The 17,200-nt window shown below is 37.6% G+C and overlaps 1 protein-coding gene and 1 pseudogene across 2 annotated transcripts in view; one reads left to right on the top strand and one right to left on the bottom strand.

Moving 5' to 3' along the window:
• Window positions 1-1,775: 1,775 nt before the first annotated feature.
• Window positions 1,776-9,034, top strand: LOC125267474 (annotated as a pseudogene).
• LOC125270346 (interferon-induced very large GTPase 1-like) overlaps window positions 8,239-17,200 on the bottom strand; it is a 45,799-nt gene continuing 36,837 nt past the window's right edge. The window contains exons 6-9 of one of the 2 annotated variants that reach the window (XM_048193838.1): window positions 14,752-16,843; window positions 12,085-14,715; window positions 10,932-11,020; window positions 8,239-10,716 (exon numbers count right to left, since the gene is read on the bottom strand). In XM_048193838.1, the coding sequence (XP_048049795.1) occupies window positions 10,606-10,716; window positions 10,932-11,020; window positions 12,085-14,715; window positions 14,752-16,843 (4,923 nt within the window). In that variant the 3' untranslated portion in view covers window positions 8,239-10,605. Of the gene's footprint in view, window positions 10,717-10,931; window positions 11,021-12,084; window positions 16,844-17,200 lie in introns of both variants that reach the window. The other variant, XM_048193829.1, reaches the window with a different exon arrangement.

The following is a 17,200-nucleotide window of genomic DNA, read 5'->3' as shown; positions in this document are numbered from 1 at the left end:
CATTGAAATAAATGGATGTAAAAGGTTCTTTCTAATCCACAACAATGTTGAATAAAATATATTTAGTATAGAAATACTTGATTACAGCTGTTTACACATCTGATTCATAAAAACAAATGCTCAGTGTCTCTGGGAATAACTGAAATCTTTGAGTTTAACTCAGTTTCAGACCAAATTTTGATTATAATTAAATGTTTGGCTTGATAATTAAGTTTTAAAGCATGGTTAAAAAAAAAAGAGTCTTGAAACCTTGAACTGTGTTGTCACGTCTTTATACAAGATTGTATCAAAGCAGCTTTGGATTTATAAAAAAAATACTAGTACCCATCAAGTTCAGGATATCTTTGATCTAAAGTTACTTTAGTAACTAAAAATTAAGTGTAGTTTAAGTATAGTAACGTTTAACTAAATTCTAGAAACTATTGGAATGAGCAGTATATAATAAGAACAAATGTCTAATGAATAAATACACTATTAAAAAATTTAGAGTGAAATTAAAGTATGTTCCAGGTTAATAATTGCATGACTTTCACAGTAATTCCACAGTAGGACTTCTCTTGTATCTAACTGCAAAATTACTGTAAACAAACATACTGTAAATACACGCATGAAGAAGATGATTGATGATGATACCAAACAAACTAGTGGCAGAAAATAGTGCAAAACAGAAGTCCAAGCAGGGTGAACTGGTGACGTAATGCCTTCTCCCGGAAAGGCGCAACCTCACGCCGGCAGATGGATGGATGGAGGAAGTTTTGGTGGAGGACGGTAGTCTGGGAGAGGGCTGGAACAGAGGGAAGCCCAGGGAGGTGCTGATGGTAGTGTTATCCAGGGGCTTGCTTTGAACGTCCTGATGGTGCTCCAGGCCACAGCCAGTTAGAGAACTGCATTGCTTTCCGTGCATTGTGGGGTGTAAGATGTGTGCTACAGCACTGCAGGATATCTGTTATCTTGGATTGACATCTCTGTAAGTGCTGCTCACTGTAAGTCTCCAAACACTGACATTCAGCACCATAAGCAGACAAGCGTTTATCACTGAAACTTCAGCATGTCAAGAAATCATTTTGACAATGATTTGATCATGACAGACCCTGGAGAAACTCTGTGCGCTTCAAACACATTCACCAACAAATAAAGTGCAAGAAATAAAATGCTCACAAATAAAGTGTCGAGTCTGTTCATCAATTTGTGCTCTCTCATTGTTAATTTCTGTTTTATCCAAGGATTCAATGCAAGTTTGGAATTTTTAATGCATTTTGTTCAAATTTAAAGGGTTAGAGTTTTAAAGGTTTTTAAATGGTGTTCATCTGAAAGAGGATAGTCATATACACAGAGGATGGCTTGAGGGTGATTAAATCAATATAATTTTCATTTTTGGGTGAATGAACCCTTTAAGCCTGTTTACACAGAATTGAAACACCAGAGCTGTCTGTTTCCATCCCTTCATTTTGTGTTGTAACAGTTTTGACCATCATTCATTCATATTCTAAATCACCATCCAGAGATTAGAGTCAAATCATGCAGCAAGGGGTCAAAGAACACAAGATATCATCAGGCAAGATAATAAAAACGCAGAAACTCCACCCTCTTACAACACTTACCAGGAAGAGACTGTCTCATTTTTTCTCCATCTGTTATGCTGCCTCTTTTCTGAATTTCTAGAAAGAGACAAACAAAAAGGAATCAGCGATCAGTGGAAAATTAAGAATAAAACTTTCAAATAGTTTTTTTTTTTTGTAAGAAGTTTGTTTCTGAATAAACAGCAGATCTTTGTGATCCTCGTGGTTATTTATTTTTTGAGAAGAAGTTTAAATAAGTGGATCTCTTGACAACAGTGAAAATGGCATCACTAAATGTATCTGTAGAAGAACTTTCTTGTCCCGTGTGTCGTGAAATCTTTAAGGATCCTGTTGTTTTATCTTGTAGTCACAGTTTCTGTAAAGAGTGTCTTCAACAGTTCTGGAGAATCAAGGAAACTCAGGAGTGTCCTGTCTGCAGGAGATTGTCAAAACATCCTCCTCCATGTAATCTTGCATTAAAAAACTTGTGTGAGTCGTTCCTGAAAGAGAGAAATGAGAGGTGTTCATCAGGATCTGAGGAGATCTGCAGTTTACACAGTGAGAAACTCAAACTCTTCTGTCTGGAGGACAAACAGCCTGTGTGTTTAGTGTGCAGAGATTCACAACAACACGAAAATCACACATTCAGACCCATCGGTGAAGTTGTTTCTTCTTACAAGGTAGGAGAATTTCATGGTTTTGATTAGGGGTGAACCTCACAATCCGATCTAATTCAGATTCTTGGAGTCACGATCCAATTCCAAAATGATTCTTGATCTACTTTTTTCCTTATACATTAATTAATTTACTGACTTGAAAATCTTAAAATCTTTTTTTTTTTTTTTTATTACATATGTAATTCTAAGTACTTTTTAAAAAAAATAACTACAAATTAAAAAATCTACACAGATCTGCACAGATCTCGTTTCAAATACAAGATGTGGTTTGTCCATTCTGTTTAATCCTTTAAGACAACTGACTGTGTTTACATTAATTTTGCATCATGAAACCATTTTGAGATGCAGATACTTACATGGAGTCGCATACAGTGACTCTTTACAAATGGAACGTTTGCATTTGAAATTGAAAGCAGTCTTCTACCAGTGAGTTTCATATTTGTAATATACAAGCCCATTCCAAACGACATAAATTAATTCGTAGAGCATTTGTAAGGAAAATGCCAGTGGGCGACACACAGCGTAACACCAAGAAAAGAGTGCATTCCTTACACTGCATATCCTGTGGAATGAAGCCTGTGAATGTCTTTGTAATTTGCTTCAACCTTTACAAACTTGGAAGGTTCGAGTGGTGTGTGTGTGAGAGGAAGTGGAATCAAGCAGAATACGATTGTTTTTAAAGCACACGCAGCGTCATCGTGCATTTATGGTTAAAACCTAAAATTCTCAGAATTGATGGAATGATTTCATCAAAAACCTTCATTTCTTTTCGACTGACAAAAGAAAGACATGAACATCTTGGATGACATGGGGGTGAGTAAATTATCAGGAAATTTGAAAGTGAACTAATCCTTTAAATCTGTTTAGATTTCTTCTATTTTATATCCAAGTACAACATTTGCCATATAGTTGGAAACAGCAATTAATTATGTAAAAAAAAAAAAAAAAAACTGCACAATTGATTATCAAATATCATGCATTACAAGATCCAAAAAATGCATTTCCTATCACTATTAGTCAGGAGCTGAATAACTTGTCATATTGTGACGTGCATGAGGACAAAGGTCTATGAACAAACAACATTTATTACATGCATTAAAAAAAAAATCTTGTGTAGTCTGTACTTCTGCACAGCAAAATCCCAGTGTTAAATGAACTCTGCTCAGTTTATTTGTGGTCCACACTCAAGATTGTTAAAATTCACATTGAAGCAGTGGTAAAGTTAATGAGATAATTAAGTAATTAATTGAGTGATGATTGTTTTTGTTTTGATTGGTGCAGCCAGAATGCGTTGCATTTTGATTGTTACCGTTGTTGAGATTCATACGCTGATTCTTGATGTCTGTGTGTGTCTAAACGAGTAGCTCAAAGATTTTAATCAAAATAACTTTTAAAATTTGCTCTGATTGTATTGAAAATGCTCATGCTGTAGAATTATAGAGCTGCCGTAATCAATATTACAAATCTAACTCAGAGATTAGGCTTTAAAGGAGATAAGTGATTCAGGTCACACCATGATTATTATGCCAAAACATAACCAACAACACCTGATCATATTTTCTATTGGCTTGTCAGGCTACTAAAACTTGGTTACAGCAGCCAGACAAAATTTAATATTAAAAAGTCAAGGGACAAGAGCACAACTAAAACGACACTGATCACCATGATGATGACTTAGAAATGGTGACTCTTTCCTTCAGTGACTCTGCTTGTTAATATCAGGTGACCTCACTAATGGCCAATAATCACTCAATTAATCACTTAATTATCTCATTAATTTGAACACTCTCAGACTCAAACTCTGAGGAAAACCAATGTGGTTTATTGAAATTAATGGCTAATGAAGAAAAGAACAGTTAGGAATTTATATCTACATCTAAAAAAACATTTAAAGGCACAATGTGTAAGTTTCGGTACTAGAGGTTGCTTATTTAAAATAATAACAAAGGCTTAGCTCGATGATGCCGTAAAAGAACATGAAATCATGGGAGATGTCCTCTTCACCTCCACAGCCGATGGAAAGCAATCTGACTCAGGCAGAAATCATGTTCATGGATGTGCTAATGTATAAAGTTTTATTAATGTTACTGTGGTATAAAGCAGGGCGGGCCGAGAGCCACGGGAGTGGAACGAGGCAGTTGGAAAGACACATACCTTTAAGACACGCCGGCTTGGAGTTGCATTGAAAGCAGTGGAGTTTTTCTTATGCTTATATGCTACAGTCAGTTGCTGCCGTTGCCTTCGTTCATGCGTATGTGGGATAATGCAGCACTGATTTACTTGGTTAAAATGATCATACTAAATTAATTTGAGTATGTTGAAAGTTATGTTATAACGTTATTCTGTGTGTTCTCTTAGTAGTTGCTATGTGACACTTGTTGCACACTGCAGTAAGCTAAATATTATATTAATAAAAGCTGATAAAGCGCTTTCTGATTTTGCCATGTTAGCCACTTGACAGAATAGTGTTGTCTCTAAGGCATTTTGCCACACACACCTTGTGTTGTTATATGTGAAGTGGTCCTCAATCCTCCTCTTATAGACCTTTTTGCCATCTTTAATGCCTCTTTTTAGGTGAGCTCTTGCCATGCTGTACAAGACCCTGTCTCCTGACTTGAACGCAATATCCCAAGCTTTAAGAAGTGTGTGGACTTATTTTGTCATTCATGGTCTCTGATTTTGACAGACTCTGATCTGTTTGTTGTGACTGTATCAATATAGCTTGTAAAGCAGAACAGTTTGTGTGTACTCCTCTAATTTCTGATGTTCAAATAACAACCATTTATTCTCTACAAAGCAGTCTTGTAGTTGGAAAAGAGCTCCCTTAGATCAGATTTTGATAGTTTTTATGATGGGCTTTGTTTTCCTCTGGAGGGGGATGGAATGAGGAGTAACACAATGTGGTCGAACAGGCCCAGATGTGGAAGGGGCACAACCCTGTAGGCATGCTTTATATTTGAGTACACATTATCAAGTGTATTACTTCCCCTTATGGGACATTTCACACGTTGGATGAATTCTGGAAGTACAGTCCTCAGGTTTTCCTGATCAAAACCTCCAGCAATAATGTGCGCTTCATCAGGATAGGCCCTTTGGAAAATCAGCAAAATCTTCAGTGTTAAATTAACATCATTCAGTGTTCATATGTAAAAAAAAAAAATAACACTGAAATGGTGTTAAAGTTAATAATTAAGTCATTGATTAAGGGATGATTAAGCATTAATGATGAACGCCTGCTGTTAACAAGCTGAATCACTCAAGGAAAGAGAAACACAAGAACTACAACTGACTTCCAGCCACAGCCTTAGATGAAATCAACTCGTGATAAAAGACATAAAATATATATTTCTGTCATATGTCTACAGAAGCTCTTATTGAGAATTAACAAAGGTTTAGTTGTTGATGTTTTATTGAATGTTTCATTTGAAGTCACCAGTATTGTGATTAGTGTCACGTTTATTTGGACACTTGGCCCTTGACTCTGAAACTTTATTTTTATCTGATTATTGCAACAGTGCATTTCAAATCTCCCAGTAACTGATGTTTTAGATATTTTCACTTTGTCAAATTCTAGGAGGAGCTCAATACACCACTGAAGACCTTACAAGAGAAACTTAGACATGGACAGAAAATGAAAAAAGAGTGTGTGAAAACAGTTCAACACATCAAGGTGAGGAAACAGAATCAAGAGATAAACATATTCAACAATCCCAATACAGTATATCATAAAAGGTTTTGGATAGATTTAGGCTAGTCATTCTTTATTTTGACTGAAAAGATGGGAATCAAAAACCAAGACAAGATAAATCACAAAAGACTTTGTGGTTTGTAAATACATTCATAGCAGTTTACCAAAACTATTTTTAAGCATTTAAGTGGAAAAAATTAAATCAAGAGCACCATGAGAAACATACATTCAGTCACTGTTTCCAAACATTTCACTGATGCTGTGGATGATGTGAAGTGTTGATGTGTGTTGATTGAGATTATTAATGTGATTTGATTTCAGTCTCAAGCTGATCACACAGAGCGTCAGATTAAACAGAAGTTTGAGAAGCTTCATCAGATTCTCAGAGATGAAGAAGAAGCTACAATCACTGCACTGAGGGAGGAAGAGGAGCAGAAGAAGCAGATGATGAAGAAGAAGCTGGAGGAGATGAACAGACACATCTCAGCTCTTTCACACACAATCAAAGACATGGAGGAGATGATGAAAGACAATGACGTCTGCTTTCTGAAGGTCTGATTTTACATCATTGATTGATTGATTGAGTTCTTGATGATTAATGGTGTGTTTATTCTGCAGAATTTTCCAGTCTCAATGGAAAGGTGAGTGATCTGCTGGTGTCTCTGGTCTCTCTGGTTCTGATCCAAAACCACTGCAGTTCTGACTCCTGAATGTTCTTCCAGAGTCCAGATCTCACAGCCGGATCCACAGATGGCTTCTGGAGCTTTGATTGATGTGTCACGTTACTTGGGCAACCTGCAGTTCAGAGTCTGCAAGAAGATGCAGGACATCATCCAAAACAGTGAGTCTGGAGTAGATCTGTGCTCTTACACATACATTAGAAATGATGCATAAGGGAAGATTACAGATTTTAGCATTATATGAACATCAGAATAAAAGCAGATGTTGATTGTGTCTCATTAGCTCCTGTGATTCTGGATCCAAACACTGCGAATCCACATCTAGTGCTGTCTTATGATCTGACCAGTGTAAGATTCAGCTGGAACAAACAGCCGCTTCCTGATAATCCAGAGAGATTTGACTATTATCAATGTGTTTTGGGTTCAGAGGGTTTTAACTCAGGAACACACTGCTGGGATGTGGAGGTTACAGAGAGTTCACGCTGGAGTCTTGGAGTAACTACAGCATCAAACCAGAGGAAGGGACGTGATTTCTTCAAAACTGATGTCTGGAGTGTGTGGTATGGACTGTATGAACCATCCGGTTGTCCTGTCGAACAGGATCTTAAGCGTGTGAGAGTTGATCTGGACTATGACAGAGGAACGGTGTCATTCTCTGATCCTGTAACTAACACACATCTACACACATTCACAACCACCTTCACTGACACACTCTTTCCTTTCTTCTGTTGTTATAGGTTTTCCCCTCTGAGGATCTTACCAGTCAATAGTCAGTAACTGTTACACCTGTAGGTCTGGATTGAGCTGCTTTCATCTTTTACAGTCATCATGTTTCCAGAATTTAATCCATATTATGAGATGAGTGAGAGTGCTCTTAATCTGAATACCACTACGGCTGTGATTGGGCCACAGCTGATTACATGACTGATATCCAGCACTACAAACACATTCACACTCATATTGGTGTTATGCAACAGTTCAATAAACAAGAAGTTAGTAAATTTAGTAACCCTTAAATGGTTTCGCCAATCATTATTACATATTCAGGTCTTTAGCGACCTGGATCTATATGCAAAACATGAATGTCTCTCTAACTGCTGCAATAGTATAAAACTCTACTGATATTTTAATAACAATTAAATATAATAAAAGCATATTTTGGTACATTTTGGAACATGGAAGGATTCAGTTTGAGCAGATGCTTCATCACTGCTGTCATCGTCAGAGCTCATTTCCCAGCACATTCAACATCTGGCTCATATTTCTGATCTCAACCATATTCTCAAAACGTCTTCAAAATCAATATTTTGATTGCTGACAGCTTCTTCACCAGGTGACAGTGACACTAATATTTGATTGCAAACAGCACTTGCTCTGCAGTAAATCGCTGAGCCATTTCAAGTTTACTTGAAATACTTGTGTATTCTTTTGTTTTCTGCCTGCACACATTAAATCTCAAGTCATCATTGAGTATCAGACATTGCCATCTTGAGGAATAAAAAGGAACAGCAATTATTGAGTCATCAGATATTCAATTATTGTCACTCAAAAAATATACTTACACTACTACATACCTCGGGTCGCTAGCGACCCTATGCACTTTTTTGCAAAAAAATGAATAAAAAAAACAGACATTCTTTTATAATTTAATTTTTTGTCTATTACATATTGTTGATAATGAATATACTGAGGAATACAAAGAGGGTTGATGGCTAACTTGGGAAAGTCATGAGAAGCCTGGGATACACAAATAAAGGACAGTAGACAATAAAAATAATAATAATAAAAGTTAATAATATACATCTAAATGACAAATAACAATAAGGTGACAGTGTCAAGTGTTTTTAGTCTCAATGCTAATCAGTTCAGTACAGTATGAGGAGTGTATGTAACAGTCCAGTTGGTAAAGTGCAGATTGCAATAGTGCAGGTCCTGCACTTATCCTGATGGCCCCAAACCATCATATTTTCTTTCAGACTAACACAATCTGAGATATTTTTAAAAATATCCTGGCTCTTTCAAGCTTTATAATGGCGGTGAATGGGTGGCCCAAATCTGAAGCAAAAAAAGGAGCACCCATCCAACGTAAAAGTAGCTCCATGGGGTTAATAAAAGCCTTCTGAAGCGAAAACTGAACTGAAAAAACATCTGATATTATAATTTTATAATCAGAATATCTTAAGCTAATTTCAAAAACAGAACCAAAAACAAACAACTGTTTAAAACATCTATAAATCTAAAAAAACAAAAAATTATGTTGCATGTCTAAAATTCAGATGTCTTTTTTTGAACTCGATAGAACTGAATACTTAGACTGATCATAGTTTTTAATCCTCTTGTATCCGATGTATTTGCTGAGATGTTGATGAGTTCAGAGTCTCACTGATGTGTAACAGTAACTCATTTCTAACTGTGATAATCCACAGATGAAGTCACATTCTGTATCTGCTCCATTAGCTGTATTGATTCAAACTCTCAATAGCTTCCTGTTTTGAGTATTTTCTCCATTCATCTGGAATCTCACCCTTCCCCTCAAAAGATTTATTGTAGTGTTTTTCCAGATCTTTCTGGAATATGCACACAAACCACTTCCAGTAGGGCAGTTCAGAGAGGTCAGGGCTGATGGTCCAGTCTGCATAAACTCCTCCTGCTGTTCTGTGTTCTCTCCAGAGGACAATTTCACCTGAGGCATTGTGATAAAAATACTGACAGTTACTTGCAACTGCTGATGTGCAGATTTCAATAGAGAAGTGTCTTGTTCCCATTTAAATCAACCCCGATGTAGTTCTTTGTACTTCTGACTCCACTGATGCCACAGTTTCCCCTGATGAGGCAGAACTGATTCTTTGATTTCTGTCAGATCTTTCTTCTCCAGTAAACTCATCATCTGCTGTGCTGCTTCTCTTCCTCTCCTGCAGTCATCATCATCTTCCTCATCTACTCTGATGTCTGATTGTTTGCACACATCTTCAAGTCTGAAAGTGGAAGATAATTCTGAGAGACAAACATTTATAGCTCTTCTGAGTTCTTCAGATACATCTGACTGATTTCTGTCCTTCAGACCGATTTTGAATTTCCCTCTCTTCATCTCATTTACAGTAGTTTCATCCTCCGTAAAAAGACAAATGAGTGGCTTTTTGTCCTTGTAGAGGTTTTGCATTATTGCTGCATGTCTGTCATTCCTGTCCAGTTGTTGTAGAAGAACAACATTGACTGAGGCCATTTCAGTGAGGATCTGCAGCTGTTTCTCATGGTCTCCTGCATCACCGTGTAGATTACAGAACGCAACACAGTCATTGAATTTATCATCATATGATCCAGAGGGGCAGAACCAGGCGATCTCCACCACTCCATCCATCAGGACTCTGGTTCTGCTGCTGCCTGGGCAGTTCCTGTGGAAGAACGTGTTGTGTTTCTCATTGATCAGACTGTTCATCAGCTCAGACTTGGATGAAGACACAGAACCAAACCTGAAGAAAGACACCATTGGAGTTTCTGCTTTGTAGATCGACTGGGTTTGACTGATGATGTCATTGTTGGTGTTTCTGATCTTCCAGCTCTTGTAGATTTGTCTGAATGTCCAGAGAGGAAACTCAATCCGTTGTGTGAATGAATCAGGAACAAGCAGAGGCAGAGCGTACTGACACTGGGACAGTTTAGTGACCATCAGCTGCTTCAGGAAACCATCAGCACAATGAAACACGGCCATCTGAACATCCATTGGGTGGATTCGCTCAGACTGACTTGTTCTTTTGTTTAACAAAGTCATTGCTTTGAATATATCAAAACTATCTTCAGCTGAGTCATTGTGTCTTTGTTGTGTGTGATCCTGTTCACTGTCCTTATTGACATTAATGTATCTTACTCTGTAGTCCATCATCAGTAGTTTTTGTATGAAAGTCTGAATCAGCTCCTCTTCAGCACAAGACTCATGGGACTGTAATGAATGTGCAGTTATCTGAAGAACATCTGCAGCTCTCAGTTTATAGTGGTGCCTGCCTTCAAGATAAAGTCTGTGAAATATATCCTGTATTTTTTTTTCTTCCAATATTTTCCTGCTGTAGGCGTTGATCTGAACCAACTCCTGCTGTTCCGATGTCCTTGTTTTCTCCCTGTTTTATAGACAAAATAGATTTTTTTATTTTATTCAGTGTTAAATATATTTAGAAACACACTCCTTTGAGTACACGTGTCAAAGTTCTAAACATGCTAAAGATATCCAGATCAGGTTGTTTTGAATTAATTTTATGTACAGTAAGTTACCATAAACTACTGAATATAAAATCAGTCTAAAAGCTACAGTTATCTAAAGATTTTCTGTGATTACCTTTACTGAGTCATTTGATGTAGAATCGTCAGTCATTTGCTCTGGTAATCCGTTTCCTGTTAAACACTTCTTTGTGTTTTCAGGTGAATCTGAAAGAAAGTAAACAGCATTCTTTCACTGTGAAATATGGCCATTCACTTACAGAACTAAAATATTTAACCTTTTAATAATATAAACCTTTTATAATATATAAAAAGGGTGCGCTTTCTGCTTTGTCAGTCTCTGTGAACTTCTTTCTGAAATGCGTTAGAAAAATGAACCAAAACTCAGTGAATACTTGCCACACAGACATGAGAGATATGTCTCTAGAAAGCTTAATGTGTCTACCGAAATAAAGGAATTTATATCGAAAACAAGCATTCACTGTTTATGTAATCCATATAAAACCTCTAGTGTAATCTTAGCATTATTTTTTAATGTGCCCACACCCAAGCACAGCGCACGCTATTCATATGGCAATCATCCACACGAGCCACGCAAACCTGTAAATGCCTTGACAAAACAAAGCATCAAGCTTCATCAGATTCCTTTGCTTTTCATTGAGTTTGGAAGAATACGCTCTGTGAGGAATAAGCCTTGAATTTACCTCAGAAGAAGAACATTGTATGATTATTGTATTGTATGCCTTGTATGATCCAACAGAGGACATCATCAGTAAGTAATTTATTCTCAATTACATTAGTTAATGTGTTATTGTTACAAACTTTTTATACATTTTACTAGATGAACTATTGCCAGACTAAAATGTGTGAAATCAACCATAAAAAAAAAATAAAAAAATGTTGAAATATGAAATAAGCTAAATCTCTAAATAATTCTAAATGTGGTTCAACACAAGACTGTTTTATGCTCTATAATATCAAACAGTATGATATCAAAGTAATATGAGTATTTATACTGTAACATAATGAATATTAGAATGTTTGGACCAGTGTTTACTGTGAAACACCGTGTTCGTGAATATCTGTTCAAACATAGATGTTTATAATAACAATAATGTTTCATAGAGTAAATGGTCTCTGTAAGTACTGTGAGTTTGTGGCTTCTTATCACAGAATGAGGCAGACAGTATATTATTTTGAAGTGTTCTATATATAATTAATGGTGTTGATTAGCATTGTATTATAAATATACTTTATTCTTATGAAATTACCAGAGATGTATCGATCCAAACTCCCAATAGCTTCCTGTTTTGAGTATTTTCTCCATTCATCTGGGATCGTCCCCTTCACCTCAAATGTTTTATTGTAGTGTTTTTCCAGATCTTTTTGGAATTTGCATACAAACCACTTCCAGTAGGGCAGTTCAGAAAGGTCAGGGGTGATGCTCCAGTCTGCATAAACTCCTCCTGCTCTTCTGTATTCTGTGCAGAGGAGTAAATCGTCTGAGGCATTGGGATACAAATAAAGATTTCTGCTTGCTACCATTGATGTGCAGATTTCAACAGGCAGGGTTCTTGTTCCTCTGTAAAATATTCCTGCAATTCCAGTCACTTTATGGAAAGGAACACTATGATCTCTATCATGGTTTTCTATGGTGTTGGTGCAGGTGGCTCTACAGAACGGACACTGAACCCAACAGCACTGACACAAGTGATCAATCAGAAGCTCATCTGGCCTGAACTTAAAGTCCAGCTTTATTGGAAAAGTCTTAAATTTATTGCTGATGTCAAAAATTGTTGCGGTAAGTTCTTGTCTTATCACATCTTCTAGGAGATTCACATCAACATCATCATGATTCACTCCACTGAGGTCTTTTTCAGAGAAAATCAGCACATCTGAGAGCTTCTGTGTGAAACTCTTCAACCACAAACCAACATCTCCTCTGTTAACTTGAACATGTTCAGTAGATTCATGTGCTGCTTTCATGATCTTCTGCTGCAGGAGTTCAATGTTCTCCTTCATATTTGGTAAAACACTGACACTGAACTTATCAATGATGTACCGGCTGACTTCATCTCTGATAAAACTCTTGAATTGATCTCTGGGATTATGAATGTAGTTCATGTATTTCTCAAAGTCCTCCTCCTCTGCCAGTGTCTTCAGGATGTGTTTCTCCAGGTTTGATCTGTTTCCATTCAGTGATTCACAGTTTGATCTCATTTCATCAGTCAGATCTCTGGCAGTCTTCTTGTAGAGACTCTGCTCAATTGGGTCTTTAAGTTTCTGACAGATGATCTCACCAAAAATGGCAGCTGATGTTGCTCCATGACAATATTTCTGGAAAATACTATAGTACTCTTCTCTCTTCCTCTCCAAATACAGAACAGGATCATTGGCTTCCTTGAACAGTCTGTGTTGGTCAGTGATAATCTTGTTTGCTCTCTTAAAGATGGAGATAACTAAATCCATGAAGAATTTTTTCTTGAACTCATAATTCACTGGTCCGTCCTGATGTTCTGTTACTCTCTTCTTGATGTATTCTGTGAGTTGTTGAATGTAGCTGATGTTGTAGCCCATATTTGCAATGTTAAATGACTGAATCATTCTGTCTGTCTGCTGAACAACATCTGTGACTAATGAACTTATTTGAGCTTCATTCTCTTTAGAGATAGCATAACTAAGTCTCTCTTTAGATGATCTGATGGCTTTTGCCAAAAATCCACTGGATCTCTTTACCTTTACATAATCATAATAACCCAGCACAGAGAAAATATCTCTGCTCACCTTCCAGTGGTCGACAGAAACACTTCCATAGATGTCACTGAGGATCTTTCTCACATCTCTTATTATGTCAATATCTTTGATTGGAGGAGTGTCTCTGGTGATCTTCTTTACACTCTGTTTCCAAAGCAAATCAAACTTTTTCTTCAGTGTTTTTTCATCATTTGCTTTGTGTTTGAGTTCTAAGGCAAGTTCTTTGCTCTTTTCATAGAGAGTGTTTTCATGATTTGTCCTCTGAGCGTTAATCTTTTTCTTCAGGTCTCGCTGATGAAGAATCTCATTTAATTTCCTCTTTGTTTCTCTCACAATGTTTTCCTGAAGCTCACTGATTTTGATTTCAAATGTTGTTTTCCACTGAATCAGTCTATTTTTATCTCTGTCTTTCTTAAAGAATTCAGACATTGATTTTTCCACTTCTTCACTTGTCTTCTTCAGTTCTCTTTGAAGATCAGCTTCCTCAACCTCATGAATTTCTTCATTTTCTATTTTATTTTGTAGTTTGTTCTCAGTTTCCATCATGGCACTGTGAAGCCTCCAGGACCACTTGCTGTATTCAGTCTCCAGTTTCCTGTAGGCTGAAATCTCCAGAGAATTTTTGAAGCTGATGATGAATTGTTCATTCAGTAAAGCCTCCCAGAGATCTTTAATACAAACTTTTAAGTGTGTAAACATCATTCCATGTGAATTTGCAGCATGAGAGATAATAGTTTCCTTCAGATCTTGAATGTTCTCGCAGTAGTTTGGGTTTGGTGGTGCCATCGGTGGGTTTCCCTCCCAGAGCTGAGCAAAATACTTCACATCATTCTGAACATCAAATCTGATGACGTCACTGAAACATTCTGCGTCATAGTCTTCTTCTTTAGCAGCCAGTTTTGTCATTTCATTCAGTGTCTCCTGCAGTCGTCTCCTTCCCTCCATGTTTTTCTCTCCAGCTCTGACGTCTGAGACGTTCTGATGCACAAACACACATCTGGGATTCAGTTTGACCTTCTTCATCCTCAGGAAGGCCTGAACAACAATCTGAAGAATATCCTGCAGCTCAGGTGGGTTTTCTCCATAAATGTTGATCAAGGTTAGATTTCCAAGACCAGCAAAAAATGTGGCCAATTCATTGTCATGATCTCTTGTTGATCTTCCAGCCAGTTCTAGAGCACAAAGACCCTCAGTATCAACAACCAGAATATAGTCAAAGTTCATTTGTGTTTTCATCTCATCTGACACTTTGACCAGCTGCATGAAAGCTCCTCTGGTGCACCTGCCAGCACTGACGGCAAACTGGAGTCCAAACATGGCATTCAGCATGGTGGATTTCCCAGAGCTCTGAATCCCTAAAACTGACAGCACAAAGACTCTCTGGTCTCCCAGTTTCTGGATGAGTTCATCTAGAACAGCAGAGATCCAGATCACAGGAACATGAGCTGCATCTCCATCCATCAGCTCCAGTGGAAATCCAGAGATCATCATTTCTGCTGCAAGACTCGGGAGAGAAGAGAAGTGAAACTGCAGGTCTTTCTTGTTCTTCTTCACAGATGAACATGATTCATAGATCTGACCGATCTCCCTCATGATGTGCTCCAAACCAAAGGTTGCAGCTTGAAGTTCCTCAGATATTTTCTCAAGTTCAGTTTGTTCAGCCTCGAGTTGCTCAGATTTATCAGTGTTCTCTTTCAGTTTTAAGACTGTTGACCACTTTTCATCATATTTATGATGTAGATCTGAAAAGTCAGCTGAAGTATATTTATACAGGAGGATTCGGAGCCATTTAAGGAAAAATGCCTTCTCGTGTTCAGCATGTGAGTTCATTTCTTTAATGAAAAACTTCATATATTCTCCGATGTCAGATTCATGCTGCTGTTTACGGATGTTCTTCATCTCTGTTTGTTTTCTACTGATGTCCATTTCTAGTTCATTTCCTTGAAATCGATGTAGTTCTTTGTTCTTCTCACTCCACTGATGCCACAGTTTCCCCTGATGAGGCAGAAATGTTTCTTTGATTTCTGTCAGATCTTTCTTCTCCAGTAAACTCATCATCTGCTGTGCTGCTTCTCTTCCTCTCCTGCAGTCTTCATCATCTTCCTCATCTACTCTGATGTCTGAGTGTTTGGACACATCTTTAAGTCTGAAAGTAGAATATGATTCTGAGAGACAATCATTTATAGCTCTTCTGAGTTCTTCTGATACATCTGACTGATTTCTGTCCTTCAGACCGATTTTGAATTTCCCTCTCTTCATCTCATTTACAGTAGATTCATCCTCTGTAAAAAGACAAATGAGTGGCTTTTTGTCCTTGTAGAGGTTTTGCATTATTGCTGCGTGTTTGTCATTCCTGTCCAGTTGTTGTAGAAGAACAACATTGACTGAGGCCATTTCAGTGAGGATCTGCAACTGTTTCTCATGGTCTCCTGCATCACCGTGTAGATTACAGAACGCAACACAGTCATTGAATTTATCCATGTTTTTCCCAGAGGGGCAGAACCAGGCGATCTCCACCACTCCATCCATCAGGACTCTGGTTCTGCTGCTGCCTGGGCAGTTCCTGTGGAAGAACGTGTTGTGTTTCTCATTGATCAGACTGTTGATCAGCTGAGACTTGGATGAAGACACAGAACCAAACCTGAAGAAAGACACCATTGGAGTTTCTGCTTTGTAGATCGACTGGGTTTGACTGATGATGTCATTGTTGGTGTTTCTGATCTTCCAGCTCTTGTAGATTTGTCTGAATGTCCAGAGAGGAAACTCAATCCGTTGTGTGAATGGATCAGGAACAAGCAGAGGCAGAGCGTACTGACACTGGGACAGTTTAGTGACCATCAGCTGCTTCAGGAAACCATCAGCACAATGAAACACGGCCATCTGAACATCCATTGGGTGGATTCGCTCAGACTGACTTGTTCTTTTGTTTAACAAAGTCATTGCTTTGAATATATCAAAACTATCTTCAGCTGAGTCATTGTGTCTTTGTTGTGTGTGATCCTGTTCACTGTCCTTATTGACATTAATGTATCTTACTCTGTAGTCCATCATCAGTAGTTTTTGTATGAAAGTCTGAATCAGCTCCTCTTCAGCACAAGACTCATGGGACTGTAATGAATGTGCAGTTATCTGAAGAACATCTGCAGCTCTCAGTTTATAGTGGTGCCTGCCTTCAATATGAAGTCTGTGAAATAAATCCTGTATTTTTTTTGTATTTTCCTGCTGTAGGCATTGATTTGAACCAACTCCTGCTGTTCCGATGTCCTTGTTTTCTCCCTGTTTTATAGACAAATTGATTTTTTTATTCAGTGTTAAATATAATTTAGAAACACACTCTTCTGAGTAAACATGTATCAAAGTTCTAAACATGCTAAAGATATCCAGGTCAGGTTGTTTTGAATTAATTTTATGTACTGTAAGCAGTGTTGGGGAGTAGTTAACTACATGTAGCGGCGCTACTAGTTTAACTACATTTTTCAGTAGCTTGTATGTAGTTCAGCTACTTTTAAAACAGTGTAGCTTTTCCAGTAGTTAACTACTTTTTCCAGCAAGTAGCGGTGTAGCGCGACCAAAAGCTACAAGCTACAATCCGTTTTGTGTTGCATTCTGACGAGCTCATTCATGAAGCAGCAC

The sequence above is a fragment of the Megalobrama amblycephala genome, linkage group LG1, assembly GCF_018812025.1.
Source record: "Megalobrama amblycephala isolate DHTTF-2021 linkage group LG1, ASM1881202v1, whole genome shotgun sequence".
In the NCBI taxonomy this organism is placed as follows: Eukaryota; Metazoa; Chordata; class Actinopteri; order Cypriniformes; family Xenocyprididae; genus Megalobrama; species Megalobrama amblycephala.
This window is presented reverse-complemented; position numbering and strand designations above follow the sequence as displayed.